Below are 17,226 nucleotides of genomic sequence, written 5' to 3'. Positions count from 1 at the left end.
GTGAGTGATTTTTTTCTTTGTCCTTTATTGATGGATTAACATTAAAACAAAGACCGCAGCAGGTTTATTAAGCGGCTGTCACTTTAAGAGCTGCACGGATCCTTTCTCAACTGTTTACTTAAGATGTAACATACTATGTTTACTAGGATACTCACAGTGACCGGCATTTTTTGACGTGATTTTGTTTCATTAATATGTCCGTTTAAGCCCAAAAAGACATGAAAGAGCCATCAGGCAGTCCTTATTGTCGAGCCCTGCTTCATAAATGGCTTCATCACACACACTTGACTTCTATACCCTTGTGTCCTTTAAAAGGAGCCATTTACTACCCTTTAGGTGGCTGCATTTTTCTTTTGGATTTTGTGGATTTAATTATCCTTTGTGCTCTTGCACCATGGCTACGGCACATTACATTCCATGCACGCATTTTTAATACCTGTTTTGTCTTATTTTCTATTTTGTTAAAGGAGTAGTTCACTTTTAAAAAAAAACTTTTGCTGATAATTTACTCACCCCCAGGTCATCCAAGATGTCCATGTCATTCTTTCCTCAGTCGAAAAGAAATTAAGGTTTTTGATGAAAACATTCCAGGATTTTTCTCCATATAATGGACTTTAATGGTAACCAAACGGTTCAAGGTCCAAAAGACCGTTTCAGTGAAAACTGCAAACTGTTCAAAGGGTTTTAAACTATTTCAGACGATGAATAAGGGTCCACGTGAAACGATCGCTCATTTAAAAAAAATAACAAAGTTTAAGTTTTTTAAGCTCAAATGGTCACCTTGCTCTGTTCTGTGATGTGCGTCCGTGACTCTCCTCTTCAAACTCGTTTATCAAAATTAACTAATCTTTTTTCATGTCATTTGGTTCATTCAACAAACAAAATGAACGAGTTGACTGGGGAAAAGATTCATTAATTTTGATAAACGAGTTTGAATAGGAGAGTCACAAACATCACAGAACAGAGCAAGGCGACCATTTGAGCTTATAAAACTTAAACTTTGATGGGGTTTTTTTTAATGAGCGATCGTTTCGCTTGATAAGACCTTTATTCATCGTCTGAAATCATTTAATATCCTTTGAACAGTTTGCAGTTTGCACTGAAACTGTCTTTTGGACCTTGAACAGTTTGGTTCCCATTGAAGTGAAAAATCCTGGAATATTTTCATCAAAAACCTTAATTTCTTTTCGACTGAAGAAAGACTGACATGGATATCTTGGATCACATGGGGGTGAGTAAATTATCAGCAAAAGTTTTTTGAAAAGTGAACTAAAGCTTGAGTTAATTTTGGCAAACTTGTTTGTCCTTTCTTTGTTGCGGCCTTTTGAGCCACAGGCTGTAAGAAAATGGGTGCTCGTCCGGGACGAACAAGACACTGAGTGAGAGAATATTCTAATATATTATCCTATTTCTCATTACTCTAAAGCCATTAACAAATGAGACAGTGCTTCACAATAAGGATTTTATTTACAGCACATTAAAATGCACATGATTCGAATGAGGTTACATGATGACACCGAATGGAGTTGAAGAAACTGCAAGATCGCTACCTACCTAGCTTTAATTTTTTTATTCCTCAACAATCAGAAATCCCATTCTGATTTCACCGCATTTGTCATTTTGCGCAAAATGCATCATATTTCACAAAGTATGACAGAATTATGACCTTGTGACATCATTGCTGTCAACTATTGCCATCCTTTGGACATTTCACAAAGAGCTCTTACATCGAAGATGCCAAAGAATGTGATTTTGTTCGCCAAACACAAGAGTTTAATCACTTCTTTCTAATTTTGTCTGGTTTCCAATTTCGATCCAAATACAGCAATTGTAATGACTCTCCCTCAGCAGATACTAGTCCTACGATGTTCGAAATATCACAAAGAACGACGACTTGCAGGCCTCGTTAGTATAGAAAAATAAATGTTGCCTCAGTATTGCATAACGACATTAATCAAAACTCTCAAACCCCTCAAAGAATACAAATCATTGCTAAACCAAACGGCTTCTAAATCTAAATAGTGTTAATGTTGCCACATCCAAAACACTTTTTCTCTCTCTTTTGGAACGTATACAAGTATCGACAAAGGTCTGAGATGTGCACGCTAGTAGTCGAGGGCACTTCTTTCTGCAGCGGGTATTACAATTACAGCTTATTAAATAATTAGTGGAAAGCCTGCAAGCACAAACCAGAAAAGCACCTTCTTTTCACTTCTTTCCACAGTCATACGGTCTGTCGTGACAAAAACATACTCTGACCAAACACGTCGATTAGCCCATTACCACCACATGATTTTACTGAGGTAATGAGTTTATCTCTTTGTCTTATGTCAGCTACAGGATTCGAAAGCGACATCTTAACATGGAAAATACGCATGAAGCAAATAGTTCATCAAAACTTGAAATGGATGGATTCGTGAGTTGTCTTCAGGATTCCCAATTCAGTTTCCTGTAGTCTCAGACTCAACGAATTCAAAGTATCCACAGTTTCCTCATCTTTTTGCATGAGAAGATTGATGGAACTTCCCGGAATGACGATGATGACTCTTCAGTTTTCCTTTTGTTGTTCAGTGCAAATCAATATTGAGCAGCTCAGCCAGGCAGTACACAAACAGATAAACACAGACATCGATGAAAAAAAAAAAATGAAGTAGAACAGAAAAAAACTTTAGGACAGAACTGGGCTGTCGCTAAAGAAGATGGGCAATACATTCGTTTATGTCCATAGTAGTGCATAAGTCTTAGTAACAATACAGTTAGGATGTTGAAAAGGGCAGCACTGTTTCCATTTGGGCAGTATTGTGCTTGGTTATATTAAGAACGAAAATTGTGTGTGTGTGTGTGTGTATTGGAGGTACATACAGTAGGGGACACTTCACGCAAACAGCAAATTCGTAATTTTTTTTTTTTCGAGATACCTTTAAAGACACATTCATACATTCGTACTAACACACATACAGTACATACATGTTATATATACAAATACATATTGTTTCATTGGCTTTTAGTTTTATTACAAAAATCAATATATATATTATTACTATGTTGATACTGTTGATTCAGTCAATTAAATACTCAAAAAAAACGCATGCACTTTCTTTTGGTTGTATTGATTTCTCAGTATTGCACTCTTTGATTTCATTCGCAAGTGGCCTTGGACTTCAGCACTCCCGCAATAAAACAGCAGGAGCACATATGACGCATCATCCCGGCTTTGACGCTCTCCGACGTTTGTTCTTTATATGCGCCCGCCGTTTCGAGAGAGCAGTCTTTCAGCGTTTATAACGAATAAATCTGTTCCTGATGTAACAGTTTGTACACATCTGGGGTAAAAGGGCATATACAGTAGCTTAATTGGTTTGATAATTTCACAGACGGTTTCGTTTTTTATGTTCCTCGCTCCGTCCTTTCAGCTCGATTTCAGTTGGTCGCCACAACAACCACGGCCCCATCCTCCATCTCTTCTTCCTTCTCCTCCAGCGATTGGACGACGCAGGATGTGACCTCGTAGGTCATGTGCTCAGCCATTGGCTGTGCTGGTGCTCTTCCTGGGCTCATGACCCCAGCTGGGGTGGAGTCCTCTCTCTGTGTCAGGATGGAAATTACGGATGACGGCTCAGGTTCAAAGGTGAGTGTTATGTCATCCTCCTTGAGAGAGAGAGAATTTTTTAATTTTTTTTGTATGATGTAAACATAAATTTGTGAATGATGTAGAAATAAAATATCCTACCTTGACTTCTTCCTCCTCTTGCTGCTCCGGGATGCATTCGGTCTCCATGACAGATTCCTCACCGTACACTTCCCCCATGCCCATATCAGCTGTGGACAAGCCCATGTGTCCCATCAACTCCACCTGATGGGGCTCCACCTGAGCCGCCGCCCACAGGTCAGCTAGTCTCGGGTGAGTGGGCAAGCCCAAACTGTGAATAGTGCTGTTGGGCGTGGCTTGTAAGGAGTGTGAGGCGCTGTGCAGTCGATGTTCCAATGACTTCAAGAGAAAGCATGAGAAAAACAGTTGAGAATGAAGTGATAATCAGGAAAACACTTTGATTTGACGAAGTACAAAAGTGCATACTGAACATATTTTATGAGGAAGTGAACTACAATCCCAAGGAGCAATGATTTTTGTGTAAAACCATTGATTCAATTTGTTTTTTATTTATTATTTATTATAAAAAAAATATATTCTAAGTTTATTTACTGATGAGTTTGGGAACTTTTTAATGTTTTTGAAAGATGTCTATTTTGCTCACCAGGGCTGCATTTATTTGATCAAACTACCCTATCTCACGACCAATTCGTACGAATTCGTACGAGTGATTAAAAAGTGACTAATTCGTACTAATTCATACGACCTCACTCGTACAAATTCGTACGATTTGTCCAAACCCACGTGATGAATGGGTTTAGAGGCGGGGTCAGGGTAGGTCATTCGTACGAATTCATACGAATTGGCCAATTTGTAAAATATGTACGATTTTGCACAAATCGTACTAATTCGTACGAGTGAGGACGTATGAATTGTTACGAATTAGCCACCTCTGAGATCGGGTTGGATCAAACACAAAGTAAAACAGAAATATTTTGAAAAAAATATAATTACAGATTAAAATAGCTGTTTACTATTTACAGTATTAAAAGAGTATTAATAGATATAATAAAATTTCCGCAGCCATTATTCCAGTCTTCAGTCAGTATCTCGCGATCCTTCAGAACTTATTCTAATATGCAAATTGTATATTTAAGAGACATTTTTTTATCATTATCAATGTTGAAAACAGTAATGCCGCTTAATATATTTCAGGATTTCTTTATGATTTGAAAGAATAGTATTTATGTAACAATGTAAATATTTTAATGTAACCTTTGGTTGTCATCCTCGCTGAATAAATAATTTCATTAAAAAAAATCTTGCTGACCCAATCTTTTGAACGGTATTCTGCAAACTTCATTAAACTCGTTAAATCATCTAAATCAACAACTTTGTCATTAAGATACGTACCAAAAACTTTAAAGCTGGCTATGATTAAACCGCTTGTTAAAAAAAACTTACAGGCCGATCTCGAATCTACTGTACCTTTTCTGTCTAGAAAAGGCAGTATCCTCACAACTACGTTCCTTTTTAGAAAGAAATGGTATCTGTGAGGATTTTCAGTCTGCATTTAGACCGTACCATAGTACTGAGGCAGCTCTCATTAGAGTCACAAATGATTTTCTCTTATCATCTGATCGTGGTTGTATCTCTCTATTAGTGTTATTTGATCTTAGTGCTGTATTTGATACTATTGACCACAACATTCATTAAAATATACTTGAAAATTATGTTGACATTAGTAGAATTGCATTAGCTTGGTTTAAATCATACTTATCTGACCATTATCAGTTTGTAGCAGTAAATGAAGAGATCAAAAGTTCAGTATAGCGTACCACAAGGCTCAGCATTAGGACCGTTGCTGTTCACTCTGTACATGCTACCCTTAGGAGATATTATTAGGAAGCATTAGTTTTCACTGTTATGCTGATAATAATACTCAGTTCTATACTTCACTCCCTGACGAAACTTACCAATTCACAAAATTAACGCAATGCATAGTTGATATAAAAAAACTGGATGACTAGTAAATCCCTATTACTTAATTCTGAAAAAAAAATAGAGATTCTAATGATTGGACCAAAAACATCCTCACGTAATAACCTAGAAAACTGTCTAACACTTGATGGCTGCTCTGTCAAGTCTTCGCCGTCAGTTAGAAACCCGAGTGTGCTCGTTGATACCAGTCTTTCATTTTAAAGTCAAGTTTCTGGCATTTGTAAAACTGCATTCTTCCATCTTAAAAATATATCTAAATTACGTCATGTGCTCTCAATGACAAATGTGGAACCGTTAGTTCATGCTAAAGCTGCTTTGAAACTATCTATATTTAGCCTGGCTAACGCCAGACCACGTATTATTGAGAATGAAACGTGGTCTGGAAACCACGTGTTCATTTTCTCGTATTTCAGGCGTGGTTTACGAATGCCCGGAGTCATATTATTGGGTGCTACGAATGTCTATCAAATGCGCAAGTACGTCTATCAAATGCGCTTGTGCTCCCTCCCCGTTCTGTGATTGGTTCCCTATTTCAGGGGAAAATTTGGTTCATGGTGTCCAGACTGCCTTGCGGTCTAAGCGTGAATAAAATCGCGCTGCGGCAAGGCAGCATGGGGAAACCCAGGCTAATCTATATTGTTAAAAGCGCTAGGAAGGTGACTTGACATGACTTCAAGCTAGCAAAAGAAGCTAAATGACAAATGTTTATTTTGACTATTTGCAACTTGTTGCAACTGTTTTATAACATATGTGCCGTAATGTTTTAATGAGATTAGTTGTCATATTTACAGTTAATTACATTATAAAGTGTATCTGTAGTATTTCTAATTCGGAAATGGATAGTGATTTGAATGTGTATTGTTTACCTACAGTAAGGCCACGTTTACACAAAGCCAGGTATTTAGCGAAACGAATATTTTCCCCCTCTCCGTTTTCAAAAACAACATCGTTCACACACGCCGTCGAGTGCCATCATAACTATGCCAAACCTATGGGCGGCGGTGTAGGGAGAAGGAAAAATTCATGCAAGCCAATCAAAATCCTCAGAATCGACAAGAGAGAACCTAAAACGCCGTTTCTCCCAGTTCACATGACAACACATAACCGACGTTTTCAGAAATCTCCACTTTGGCAGGAGTTTTTATAAATAATCGTTTTCTGTGATAAAAACTGGGTTTTCGTGTAAACGAGAGGCCAATCCGCAGGGAAATATCTGCGTTTTCCCTTCGTGTAAACGGGGCCTAAGATGCTCCATAGTCATCAAATGCAAGACATGACAGTTGCACTCCATCACCCTTTTCAGTCATGTCAGTGTTGTTCTCAAAACAGCGAGACCACCTACAGCTCCATCCCGTAGACCAGGGGTTTTTCAATCCTGGTTCTAAGGACCCAACGCTCTGCATATTTTGTATGTCTCTCTAATCTCAGACTGATCTCATGAAGTAGCGTGTGTATGACACGCCAATTCGTATTTCCATTTTTGGCGTGCTATCAAGACGCACAATCGCTTTTCAGCGTAATTATGAACGCCGTTGACTTAACGTTATTACTGTATATATAAATATATGACTTACCTCAACCCCGTCCCTAAACCTAACTGTCACTGAGGTTAATGGCATTTATGACTGTTTCCTTACCATCCAAGGAAGAAAAAAAAGATCGCTCCCCAGATGTAGATCTACATTTTGCTTCGTTTCGCGTGGACATTTGACGGCGTGTACGGTACAGACACGCGGAATCACTCAGACGTTAATGGCGTAGACATACACCCATACACGCGGATAGCTCAAAATGCGTAGAGATAACACGCCACTTGACTCGAAAGTGGCGTGTATGTTTACGCAAAAGTCATGATGTCATGTTGCTAATCTGGCACACTCAGTTCAGTACATGAGCTTATCTGAACCAAGTGGGTTTAATAAAGGAGACATATAAAATATACAGAACGGTGGGTCCCCAGGACCATGACAACAAGCGGCTGCAAGAGATCAAGTTGTAGTACTCCACATAACTCTGTAGTAACATGACAGCGTGTGCTTTCTGACCTGTTGGTACTGCATGAGCTGCTGCTGCTGGTACTGCTGATATTGTTGGAACTGCTGTAGGTTGTTCTGTTGCTGCAACGTCAACTGCTGCTGCGTCAGGTAGTGGGTAGAGCCGTCAAAACCCTCACCCGAAGCCCCGCCCCCCATGATGTAAGAGCCGGCAGCGGGAGAGGCCATGCCTGAGGGCTCGTTGCTGATTGGCTCCCACGCATCAGAAGAGGAGAGACAGTAAAGGCCTTGGGAGACGTAAGTGTGAGGCCACACGTCTGCAGAGGAATGATGCAACGGCTGGTCTGAAGGACAGACGTGAAAATAAAGGAGACAGACGAAAGGTCGTGAGGTAAAGTGGAGAATTCAACTGCAGATGCAACCAGAAAGAGAATTTCTTTTTATATTCTAATCCAGGGATTCCTAAACTTTTTTGAACTACGTCACCTTAAAAAAAGGGCTACACTTTATTTTAGGGTGTCCACGTTAGGGTTGGGGTTAACAGGTAACAGTGTAATTAATTATACATGTAAGGACTGAGTAATATATTATCTAAATGTACTCACTATAGGGTTAGGTTTAGCATGAGGGTTTGGTGTCGGGTTAGACGCATGTAATTATGAATAATTGTATATTTTGAATTATGAATTATTTAATTATTATATTATGAATAATTAATAATTCAATTTCATATAGTATCTACGTATAACACGTGTAACAATGTAAAATAAAGTGCTACCAGATTATATGGGATAGTTTTTGGATTTTTGGCAAATGTAAAGGCTCTTTCACACCACAAGTGAAAAGACTAAGGCTCAGGCTAAAGAAAATGCAAATTCATGCTTATAAAGTCGCAGCTCAAACAATCCTTTCAGCTGTGCTGCCATTCTGGATTTTAGACGAACAACAAGAAAGTTCAACACTCTTCCTGCCATTGACGCTCGCCGTGAGAAATGAGAAACGCTCCCAGTATAGATCGGGCAGAAACAGGTGAAGGGATACAAATTGTGAAACGGTTTTGTGATATTATATCGCATGGCAGGAAAACGCTCTCAACCAGAACTAACTGAGACCTGAAACGACTTTCAGGATCTTTATCAGTAAATTATTATTTGTAGTAGTTGTTTTAACTTAAGCAAATTACAGTTGTCCTGTAAAATAAAACAAAAAAATCATAAAAAAAATGTATTTTATTTTACAATACAAATTACCAATATTTATGTCTTATATATTATGTCTTAATATATTTAATTCTTTACTTTCAAAAATTCAGTCCCTTTGGCTTTTAACATTTTAAATCCTTGAGCTTTTATTTTGGCAGCATATTGGTGAAAATCTGTAGGATGTTGGAAATTATGTGAATGTGTAGTAAGCCCAAAATGCACATTATGTTCGTGGGGAGAAGCATTTACTGTGAACCGAGCCACACTGACATCCCATACTGTTTAATTAATTCTTTATTTTGATAATTACACTGAGCTATATTGCAATAACTTTTTTTTTTTTTGTTAAAATTCTTTTTTTATATTCGATTTAATTAATTATTAGCTTCTCATTAACTCACAAACTCCCTGCAGTTCCCACACAAACCCCCAGGAGTTTGTGAACCCCCATTTGAATAAGCCTTTTCTAATACCATTTCAAAAACTATAACAATCATTATATTTCATCTATTTTCAGCTACATTAAATCCTCATTATTTTGACATAATCAGGCTGAAGAGATCATTTTTTGTGTGTTGTTGCACTGCAACCTGGCTTCTTATAGCTCTGACAGGCAGCTGAACCCCAGCAAAGCCAATGCTCTGCGATTCTCCCCCATTGCCTTTGGGCCTTTGAGCTATCGGGCATCTCTGACAGATTTCCACACACTAAATAAAGTGATGGCAATGCGCTCTAGACCTGTCAAACGGACTCCAAGGCACATCAGTCAAGGCTAGGTAAACCATATAAAAAAAAAATTTGCAGAAATATCTGGGAGCTAACATCAGTGAAACAAAGAGGTTTGGTTGTGAGTCTCCAGACAAAAAATCCAAACAGTTCTTACTGCAAGAAGAGCCGTTTAATATTTACAATGTTTTAAACTGACAGGGAAATAATCGTGCAAGCATGAGCTTAAAGGGATACTCCACTTTTTTTGGAAATAGGCTCATTTTAAAACTCCCCCAGAGTTAAACAGTTGAGTTTTACCGTTTTCGAATCCATTCAGACGATTTTCTGATTTGTAGAAGAATATCAGTAAACAGACATTTTCTGGTCTCATTGACTTCCATAGTATATTTTTCCCTACTATGGAAGTCAATGAGACCAGAAACTGTCTGGTTACTGATATTCTTCTAAATATCAGAATATCGTCTGAATGGATTTGAAAATGGTAAAACTCAACTCTTTAACTCTGGGGGAGTGGTAAAATGAGCCTTTTTCCAAAAAAAAAAGTGGAGTATCCCTTTAAGAAGTGTGTGCTTGTAATATCTGAGCTGTAGCTTAAACGATTGTTCTATTCATCCGTAGTCAAGCAAAGCAAGCAAAATGACAGAACGTTAATGTAGCATAACAGAAAACATAGTGCCTTATTAAAACAATGTCTGGTACAAGGTGGTAATTCTGAATGAAAGTTGTTTGTGACCCTCACCTCTGCTAGTGATGCTCTCCTGGTTAACCTCACTGAGGTGAGCCACGCTGCCCTGGTTGGAGTCCACACAGAAACTGTCTCCATCCATAGAGGTCCAGGCTAAGAGTGTGGCCTCAGAGATGGCAAACTGCTGCAAAATGCCTGCAAAAAGTAGGATTACGTCTTTTATTTTAAAGATGAAATATACTGAATACACTTTTTAAATGTTCACATATTCATAGCAGTTTTGTGGGGCATCACAGTGGCTCACTGTCGCCTCACAGCAATAAGGTGTCTGGCTCGAGTCCCAGCTGAGCCAGAAGTCCTTTCCGTGTGGAGTTTGTATGTTAACCCTGTGTCTGCGTGGGTTTCCTCTGGTTTCTCACAATCCAAAAACATGCGGTATACCCTATAGGTGAATTGGAAACGCTAAAATTGTCCATAGAGGTGAATGCGGGTGAGTCCCAAGTCATGTAATTGGGGAAAGACCTGGAAACCTATCCCGGAAAAATAACTGGCATGAAAATTCATGGTCAGTCTCTCGCGTATATAGCAAGAGAGGGCCATAGAATATCATAGTCGGGACTGTAATGGTCAATAAGAGATTAAGGATGCATTAAATTGGTGAAAAGTAAAAGTAAAGAAAAATATATAGCTACCCATTTTACCTTAGTTCTAGTTTACGGTTGGTTGCTATGGTTACCAATTAGTTCCAATTTTGGCAGAACAACTGTTTTCAATATTGAATGATTTTTTAGCACCAAAAATTTACACATTAGAATGACTTCTAAAGCATCAGGTGAAAATTCAGCTTGTTAAAATATATTAAATAAAAAAGCTATTTTAAATTGCAATCATATTTCACAATGTTACAGTTTTCACTGCATTTCTGATCAAATAAACAGCCTTGGTGAGCAGACGAGACGATCTATATTTAAATTTTAAAGATATTTCATATGTTCCAAAAGTGAAAAAATATATATATATTTTTAGATTTTCTGAAACTTTGTGTTAGTAAAATATACAATATTACAATTTAGTACAAAATATTGCACAGATTTTAGTCCCAGTAAATTATTTATTTACATCAATTACATCTTTAAAGTGCCCATGATGTTCTGCTAATACTACAAAGACAATTGTAAGTAATTTAATGCAAAAAGAAGCAAAACTACACGAGATTGAATATTATTGATCACTGATATTTGGGTAACACTTTAGTAGGGTCCAATTCTCACTCTATTAACTAGTTGCTTATTAGAATGCATATTAGGATTTTGACTGTTTATTAGTACTTATGAAGCCCATATTAATGCCTTATTCTGCATAAACTTATTCTACATCCCTAATTCACAAAACCTAAACTTAACAATTCCCTTATTAACCATGTATTAGGTGTTTATTGAGTCAAAGGTTAATAGTTAGTTAATAGTGAGAATTGTATGTGTGACCGATATTGGATGTGGTTTTAATGAGCAATTTGCACTTTTCAGTCATCTCACCCGCTGCCATCCGTGCCTCCTTTTCTCCATCACTCAAGTCACTGTAGGCGTCATTTTCGAGCCGTCTCTCCCTCTCGCGGTTCAGGTTGGAGCGGCCCGCTCCTCCTTCCGGCCCTGCAGAAGGTATACCCCAGCTCTGCCACTCAATCATATGGGCCACGCGACCCTGGGCCATGGCAGTGGGCTTGGTCACTTTGTCCTTCATTGATCTGGAAACCCCTGAAGAGAGAAAAACACAAATCAGCATCTGCACAGACTCTACACGAAGCTCCAGAGAGGGGCGAATGAAGGCAGTGCATTATGGGATATGTGTCTTTTGATTAATCACCTATAGTGCAAGGCACTGTGCATTTTAACAACTGAATGAGTGATTATGAATGAGCCACAGCCTGTTGATTTGATCGATCACGAGGCGTGAGAGAGAAACGCTTTGGTTGACCATCTTTAGAAATACATTATTCACAAAACTAATGAATTACATGCGATTCTTAAGCTTTTATGCATGTATGAATAATTAGAGACAAAAGAGAAACGTCCAAACATTTCCTTTAAACAAAATGGCTCATTAGCATGCAAATTTCTCATCTGAACGAGACGCATTAGTTTAAAACCTAAGCCTCTGAATGCAAAAGAGAGCTTAAAGACAAGGTAGTCTGAGGGTGAACTCGTTGACGGTTGTGTGATTTTTCTCGAGGCTGCTGACAATGATAAAAACCCCAATCTTTAAATACTTTGATAAATCACCTCCATTTGTTCCCAGGGAAAAACAATCCAATGGTATCACTTAAGCACCTCACCCCATTTTCAAGCATTTAAGAAAAACAAGAGTAATACAAAAGATACAGGACATGAAACCAAGAGATATTCAGATACCTACGTTTCCAGAAACCTTGCTGTGACAATGAGCAGTATCTATAAAAAACAACACCACAACACACTAACTGTCCAACAATTTACTTCACAAAAGTGCACTGCACCTCACGAAACCACAAAACACACACCAATACACAGCTGACGTCACACAGAAAGCTACGTTTCCCAGCAGAAAGCTTGTGGAGATGAATAGTGCACTTACGTCAGGAGTTGGGTTTTTTTGTTGTTTTGGATCTGACTGGGGATTTCATCAATGGCTAAAGAGGCCATTGACATGCACTACTAAATGGAGGAGGTAGGTGGTGAAACTGGAAAGGGAGGGGGGGGGGGAACCCACAGGGGCAGCCATGTTGGCTCCAATCGCCATCTCCTCCTCTGGAGCCAACATGGGGTCGGTTACCAGCTACCGAGACAGACACACACCTGACACACCTGTCAGAGAGGACTTAGCCAGAGCTCCAATCCCATAGGCGTTGGAGTTCCGCTTCAGACGGGGCAAAATGGAGGTGGTGTCCTCCACGGACAGCTGGAGAGAGAGAGAGAGAAAGATAGAAAGAAAGACAGAAAGAAAGAAAGAAACAATCGATTAAAACAATAAGCCACGAAAATTTGGCCTATTACTTTCATTATACACCGACAATGATAAAGGACACCATGACCAAGGCTCAATTAATAATTACATTTATTCATCATAATTCATAATAAACGATCCTCCTGTCAAGTGAAATTAGCTTAACTGTGGACTGTGTACGGTTACAGACATCAACTTAAACTAAAATCACATAAAAGGGTTAGTTTGCCAAAAAAACAATTTTGTCATCATTTGCTCACCCTCATGTCGTATTGATTTTTAATACAAGAAAATAACCATATGCTCGCTCCATACAACAGTTTTCTGAAACTTCTGAAGCTATTTACTAACTTTGCATAGAAATTTAAAGTCATGTTTATCAAGTACAACGGCTTCTCGGACGAGATAAAATGTGGGGTGGGACTTGATTTTGTTTATCAGGAATTGATTGGATGGTTGTGGTTTGCTATCTCATGTGATTGACAGGTTGTCGCACCAGAAAACATGTCATCAGAGAAGAGAGTGATGTGCAGTATTGTGCAGTGCCTGGTTGTGGAAGAAGACAGTCATGGATAAACTTTATTTTTAATGACGTTCCAGCTGATGAGGTAAAACACGTTCGCTTCATTTCACTGAGGATTGTTTTGTAAACAAGACTGGATTTGCAGACCGATTGAAACACACGGACTCTGGGTCGAACATGTATGGGCGAATCATTCCAGTTGCCATTTTACAACATTGGACGTTTTCAAAACAATTTCCCCCAAGTGCATCGACGGGTGAGTTGAAACTCATTATAATATGCAAAACTGTTATCCACTCACAGCAGTGGGTGTTTACTTCCAAGTCTTCAGTGCGAGACATCCATAAAAACCCAGCGTTTTTCAGCTAGGCTCAAAACTAGGGTAGAAAATAGCATTCTAATGTTTTTGAACGCAAAAACCAAATGAACGTCATAAGTTGACCTCAGACAACAACATAAGGTAACACTTTAAAATAATGGTCAGTAGTTAACAAGTAGCTATGCAGGAAGTAATAGGTAGTACTGCATTAACACCGAAGTTAATACTATTAACTAATATGGAAGCAATATTAACTAAGCATTAAGTAATAGGTAATTAGTACAAAGGTAGTTCCTTGGTAGGTATTTGATTGTTACTAAAGAAATATATCCTCATTGAGAACTACTTGTGAACTAAGAATTAATAACCAATTAATTACTAATCACAAAAGTAACATGTCTAAAAAGTGAACAATTGTGGGGGTTTTATACTCTTAACATGGTCATAACATTTCAGAAGCACATGCCTCAAATGGGTTCTTTGTGGAAACCAGTTTATGAAGTTTATATATCCTCCCAAATACATTAGCTAGGTTGAGATTGTGACCACTACTCTTGCCAGGATGGACGCATGTTCTCTGTTTATTTAAAACTTAAACATAAAATAATCCTAATAAAGACAGTTTTTAAAAATAAACCTTAAATAATTATGAAGTGATGCTGACACTCTCATGATTGGATTAGTTCACTATTATGAGCTCTATTGAATGTCAGTCACATATATCTCAGACTCCAAAGACCTATAACTTTATGTTACAGTAGCTGCCTGAGGAGGACTTCTCTTTAGGACATAAATATAAACATTGATGTTCACTTGTCAAAAACAATTTGTATCTTTAATGAAGAAATTGGCTGCATTTATGTTACGATAAGCAGAAAAACCACATCTTCCAGATTACAGTGTTTGTTAGAATATTAGTGCCTCACAGAACCTGTACAGTATGTGTCAAATATAAAATTAAATTACTTGTATCATTTGTGAAAAACATGTTAACTCCTCACTAACTACTTAAGCGTTACCTTGTTATCCCGCAGGAACTACTAGTGATGTGGCCCATTATTTTAAAGTGAAAAACATGTTAACTCCTAACTAACTACAAGCGTTAACTTGTGTAAACATTGCGGGATGACGAGGTAACGCTTGTAGTTAGTTAGGAGTTAACATGTCATCCCGCAGGAACTACTAGTGATGTGGCCCATTATTTTAAAGTGAAAAACATGTTAACTCCTAACTAACTACAAGCGTAGTTAGTTAGGAGTTAACATGTTTTTCACTTTAAAATAATGGGCCACATCACTAGTAGTTCCTGCAGGATAACAAGGTAACGCTTAAGTAGTTAGTGAGGAGTTAACATGTTTTTCACAAATGATACAAGTAATTTAATTTTATATTTGACACATACTGTACAGGTTCTGTGAGGCACTAATATTCTAACAAACACTGTAATCTGGAAGATGTGGTTTTGCGCTTATCGTAACATAAATGCAGCCAATTTCTTCATTAAAGATGCTAATTGTTTTTGACAAGTGAACATCAATGTTTATATTCATGTCCTAAAGAGAAGTCCTCCTCAGGCAGCTACTGTAACATAAAGTTATAGGTCTTTGGAGTCTGAGATATATGTGACTGACATTCAATAGAGCTCATAATAGTGAACTAATCCAATCATGAGAGTGTCAGCATCACTTCATAATTATTTAAGGTTTATTTTTAAAAACTGTCTTTATTAGGATTATTTTATGTTTAAGTTTTAAATAAACAGAGAACATGCGTCCATCCTGGCAAGAGTAGTGGTCACAATCTCAACCTAGCTAATGTATTTGGGAGGATATATAAACTTCATAAACTGGTTTCCACAAAGAACCCATTTGAGGCATGTGCTTCTGAAATGTTATGACCATGTTAAGAGTATAAAACCCCCACAATTGTTCACTTTTTAGACATGTTACTTTTGTGATTAGTAATTAATTGGTTATTATTTCTTAGTTCACAAGTAGTTCTCAATGAGGATATATTTCTTTAGTAACAATCAAATACCTACCAAGGAACTACCTTTGTACTAATTACCTATTACTTAATGCTTAGTTAATATTGCTTCCATATTAGTTAATAGTATTAACTTCGGTGTTAATGCAGTACTACCTATTACTTCCTGCATAGCTACTTGTTAACTACTGACCATTATTTTAAAGTGTTACCCAACATAATAAAATAAAAAAAACAGTTCATGACCCCTTTAAGCCCTTTACTGAGAGTTAGTTGACATGTAGTTGCAAAGTTACTTATAGTCAACAGAATGTTCAAAAGATACCATCAAAATAAAGTGTTACCGAAGAAAGTTCTAAATACTCATAAAAAGTTAATTTGATTGAACTAATTTGTAAACTTTAAGTTGGTCCTACTCAAACTAATTAATTATTTTCAGCATTAGGGTTTACAGGGACCCCACTCATGATTTACAGAGGACTACAGAGGATGCCAGGGACAATAAACGTCATCGCACAGAACAGGTAAACCCATCTACTCACTAGTCTGCTTTTACAGCCTTTTCAAAATAGGTGGTGATGTTGAAGTGAAGTCGTGCGACTGCAGTTCTCTTATAACCTGACATTAAGTTTTTACTTAAGTGATTGTATTTAGGCTTCAAAGTATGGAAGCTTGTTTCCGCCACAATTATCACAGAATAACACTCAATTGGGAGAAATAAACTCGCAATTCTAACTGTTGTGTCTGTCTTTGAGTTGGGAGTTTATATCTAACAATTCTGACTTTATAACACACAATTGTGACTTTATATCACGCAATTCTGAATTTAACACACAATTGTGCCTTTATATCACAGAAAAAATTGTGAGATAAAAAGTAGCAATTAGCTTTTTTATTATTTATTATGTGACGGAAACAAGCTTCGATATCAAAAAGACCATGGTTGTAACACCTCTTTATTTCAGCATCTGTAACTCACTGAATTTGAGCTTGAAGGCTCAAACTTGTATACAACATACACAAATTTGTTCACTACAAAAGGCACCAATTCAAACCTTCTGAGGAATATCATATTTTCGCATTTTTTACAACCTACCCCAGGGTACAGTAGTTTGAAACATACTCGGATAAGTTGGAACAAAAAAGAAGCAAAAATAGAGGCCACATCATGCAATATGCTTCAAAAACATTTTTTAATGAAAAACCGTGGGCAAATTGT

The 17,226-nt window shown here is 37.6% G+C and overlaps 1 protein-coding gene across 3 annotated transcripts in view; it reads right to left on the bottom strand.

The window, feature by feature from the left end:
* Nucleotides 1-2,898: 2,898 nt before the first annotated feature.
* Nucleotides 2,899-17,226, bottom strand: part of fam131ba (family with sequence similarity 131 member Ba) — a 35,669-nt gene continuing 21,341 nt past the window's right edge. For 2 of the 3 annotated variants that reach the window (XM_039652673.2, XM_039652676.2), the window contains exons 3-8: nt 13,032-13,134; nt 11,736-11,954; nt 10,255-10,395; nt 7,636-7,928; nt 3,731-3,988; nt 2,899-3,648 (exon numbers count right to left, since the gene is read on the bottom strand). In XM_039652673.2, coding sequence (XP_039508607.1) covers nt 3,421-3,648; nt 3,731-3,988; nt 7,636-7,928; nt 10,255-10,395; nt 11,736-11,954; nt 13,032-13,134 — 1,242 coding nt within the window. In that variant the 3' untranslated portion in view covers nt 2,899-3,420. The remainder of the gene's footprint in view (nt 3,649-3,730; nt 3,989-7,635; nt 7,929-10,254; nt 10,396-11,735; nt 11,955-13,031; nt 13,135-17,226) is intronic. The other variant, XM_039652675.2, reaches the window with a different exon arrangement.

The sequence above is a fragment of the Pimephales promelas genome, chromosome 18 (assembly GCF_988280905.1).
Source record: "Pimephales promelas chromosome 18, fPimPro1.hap1.1, whole genome shotgun sequence".
Taxonomy (NCBI): domain Eukaryota; kingdom Metazoa; phylum Chordata; class Actinopteri; order Cypriniformes; family Leuciscidae; genus Pimephales; species Pimephales promelas.
Note: the sequence above shows the minus strand (reverse complement) of the source record. Positions and strands in the feature narration are given on the sequence as shown.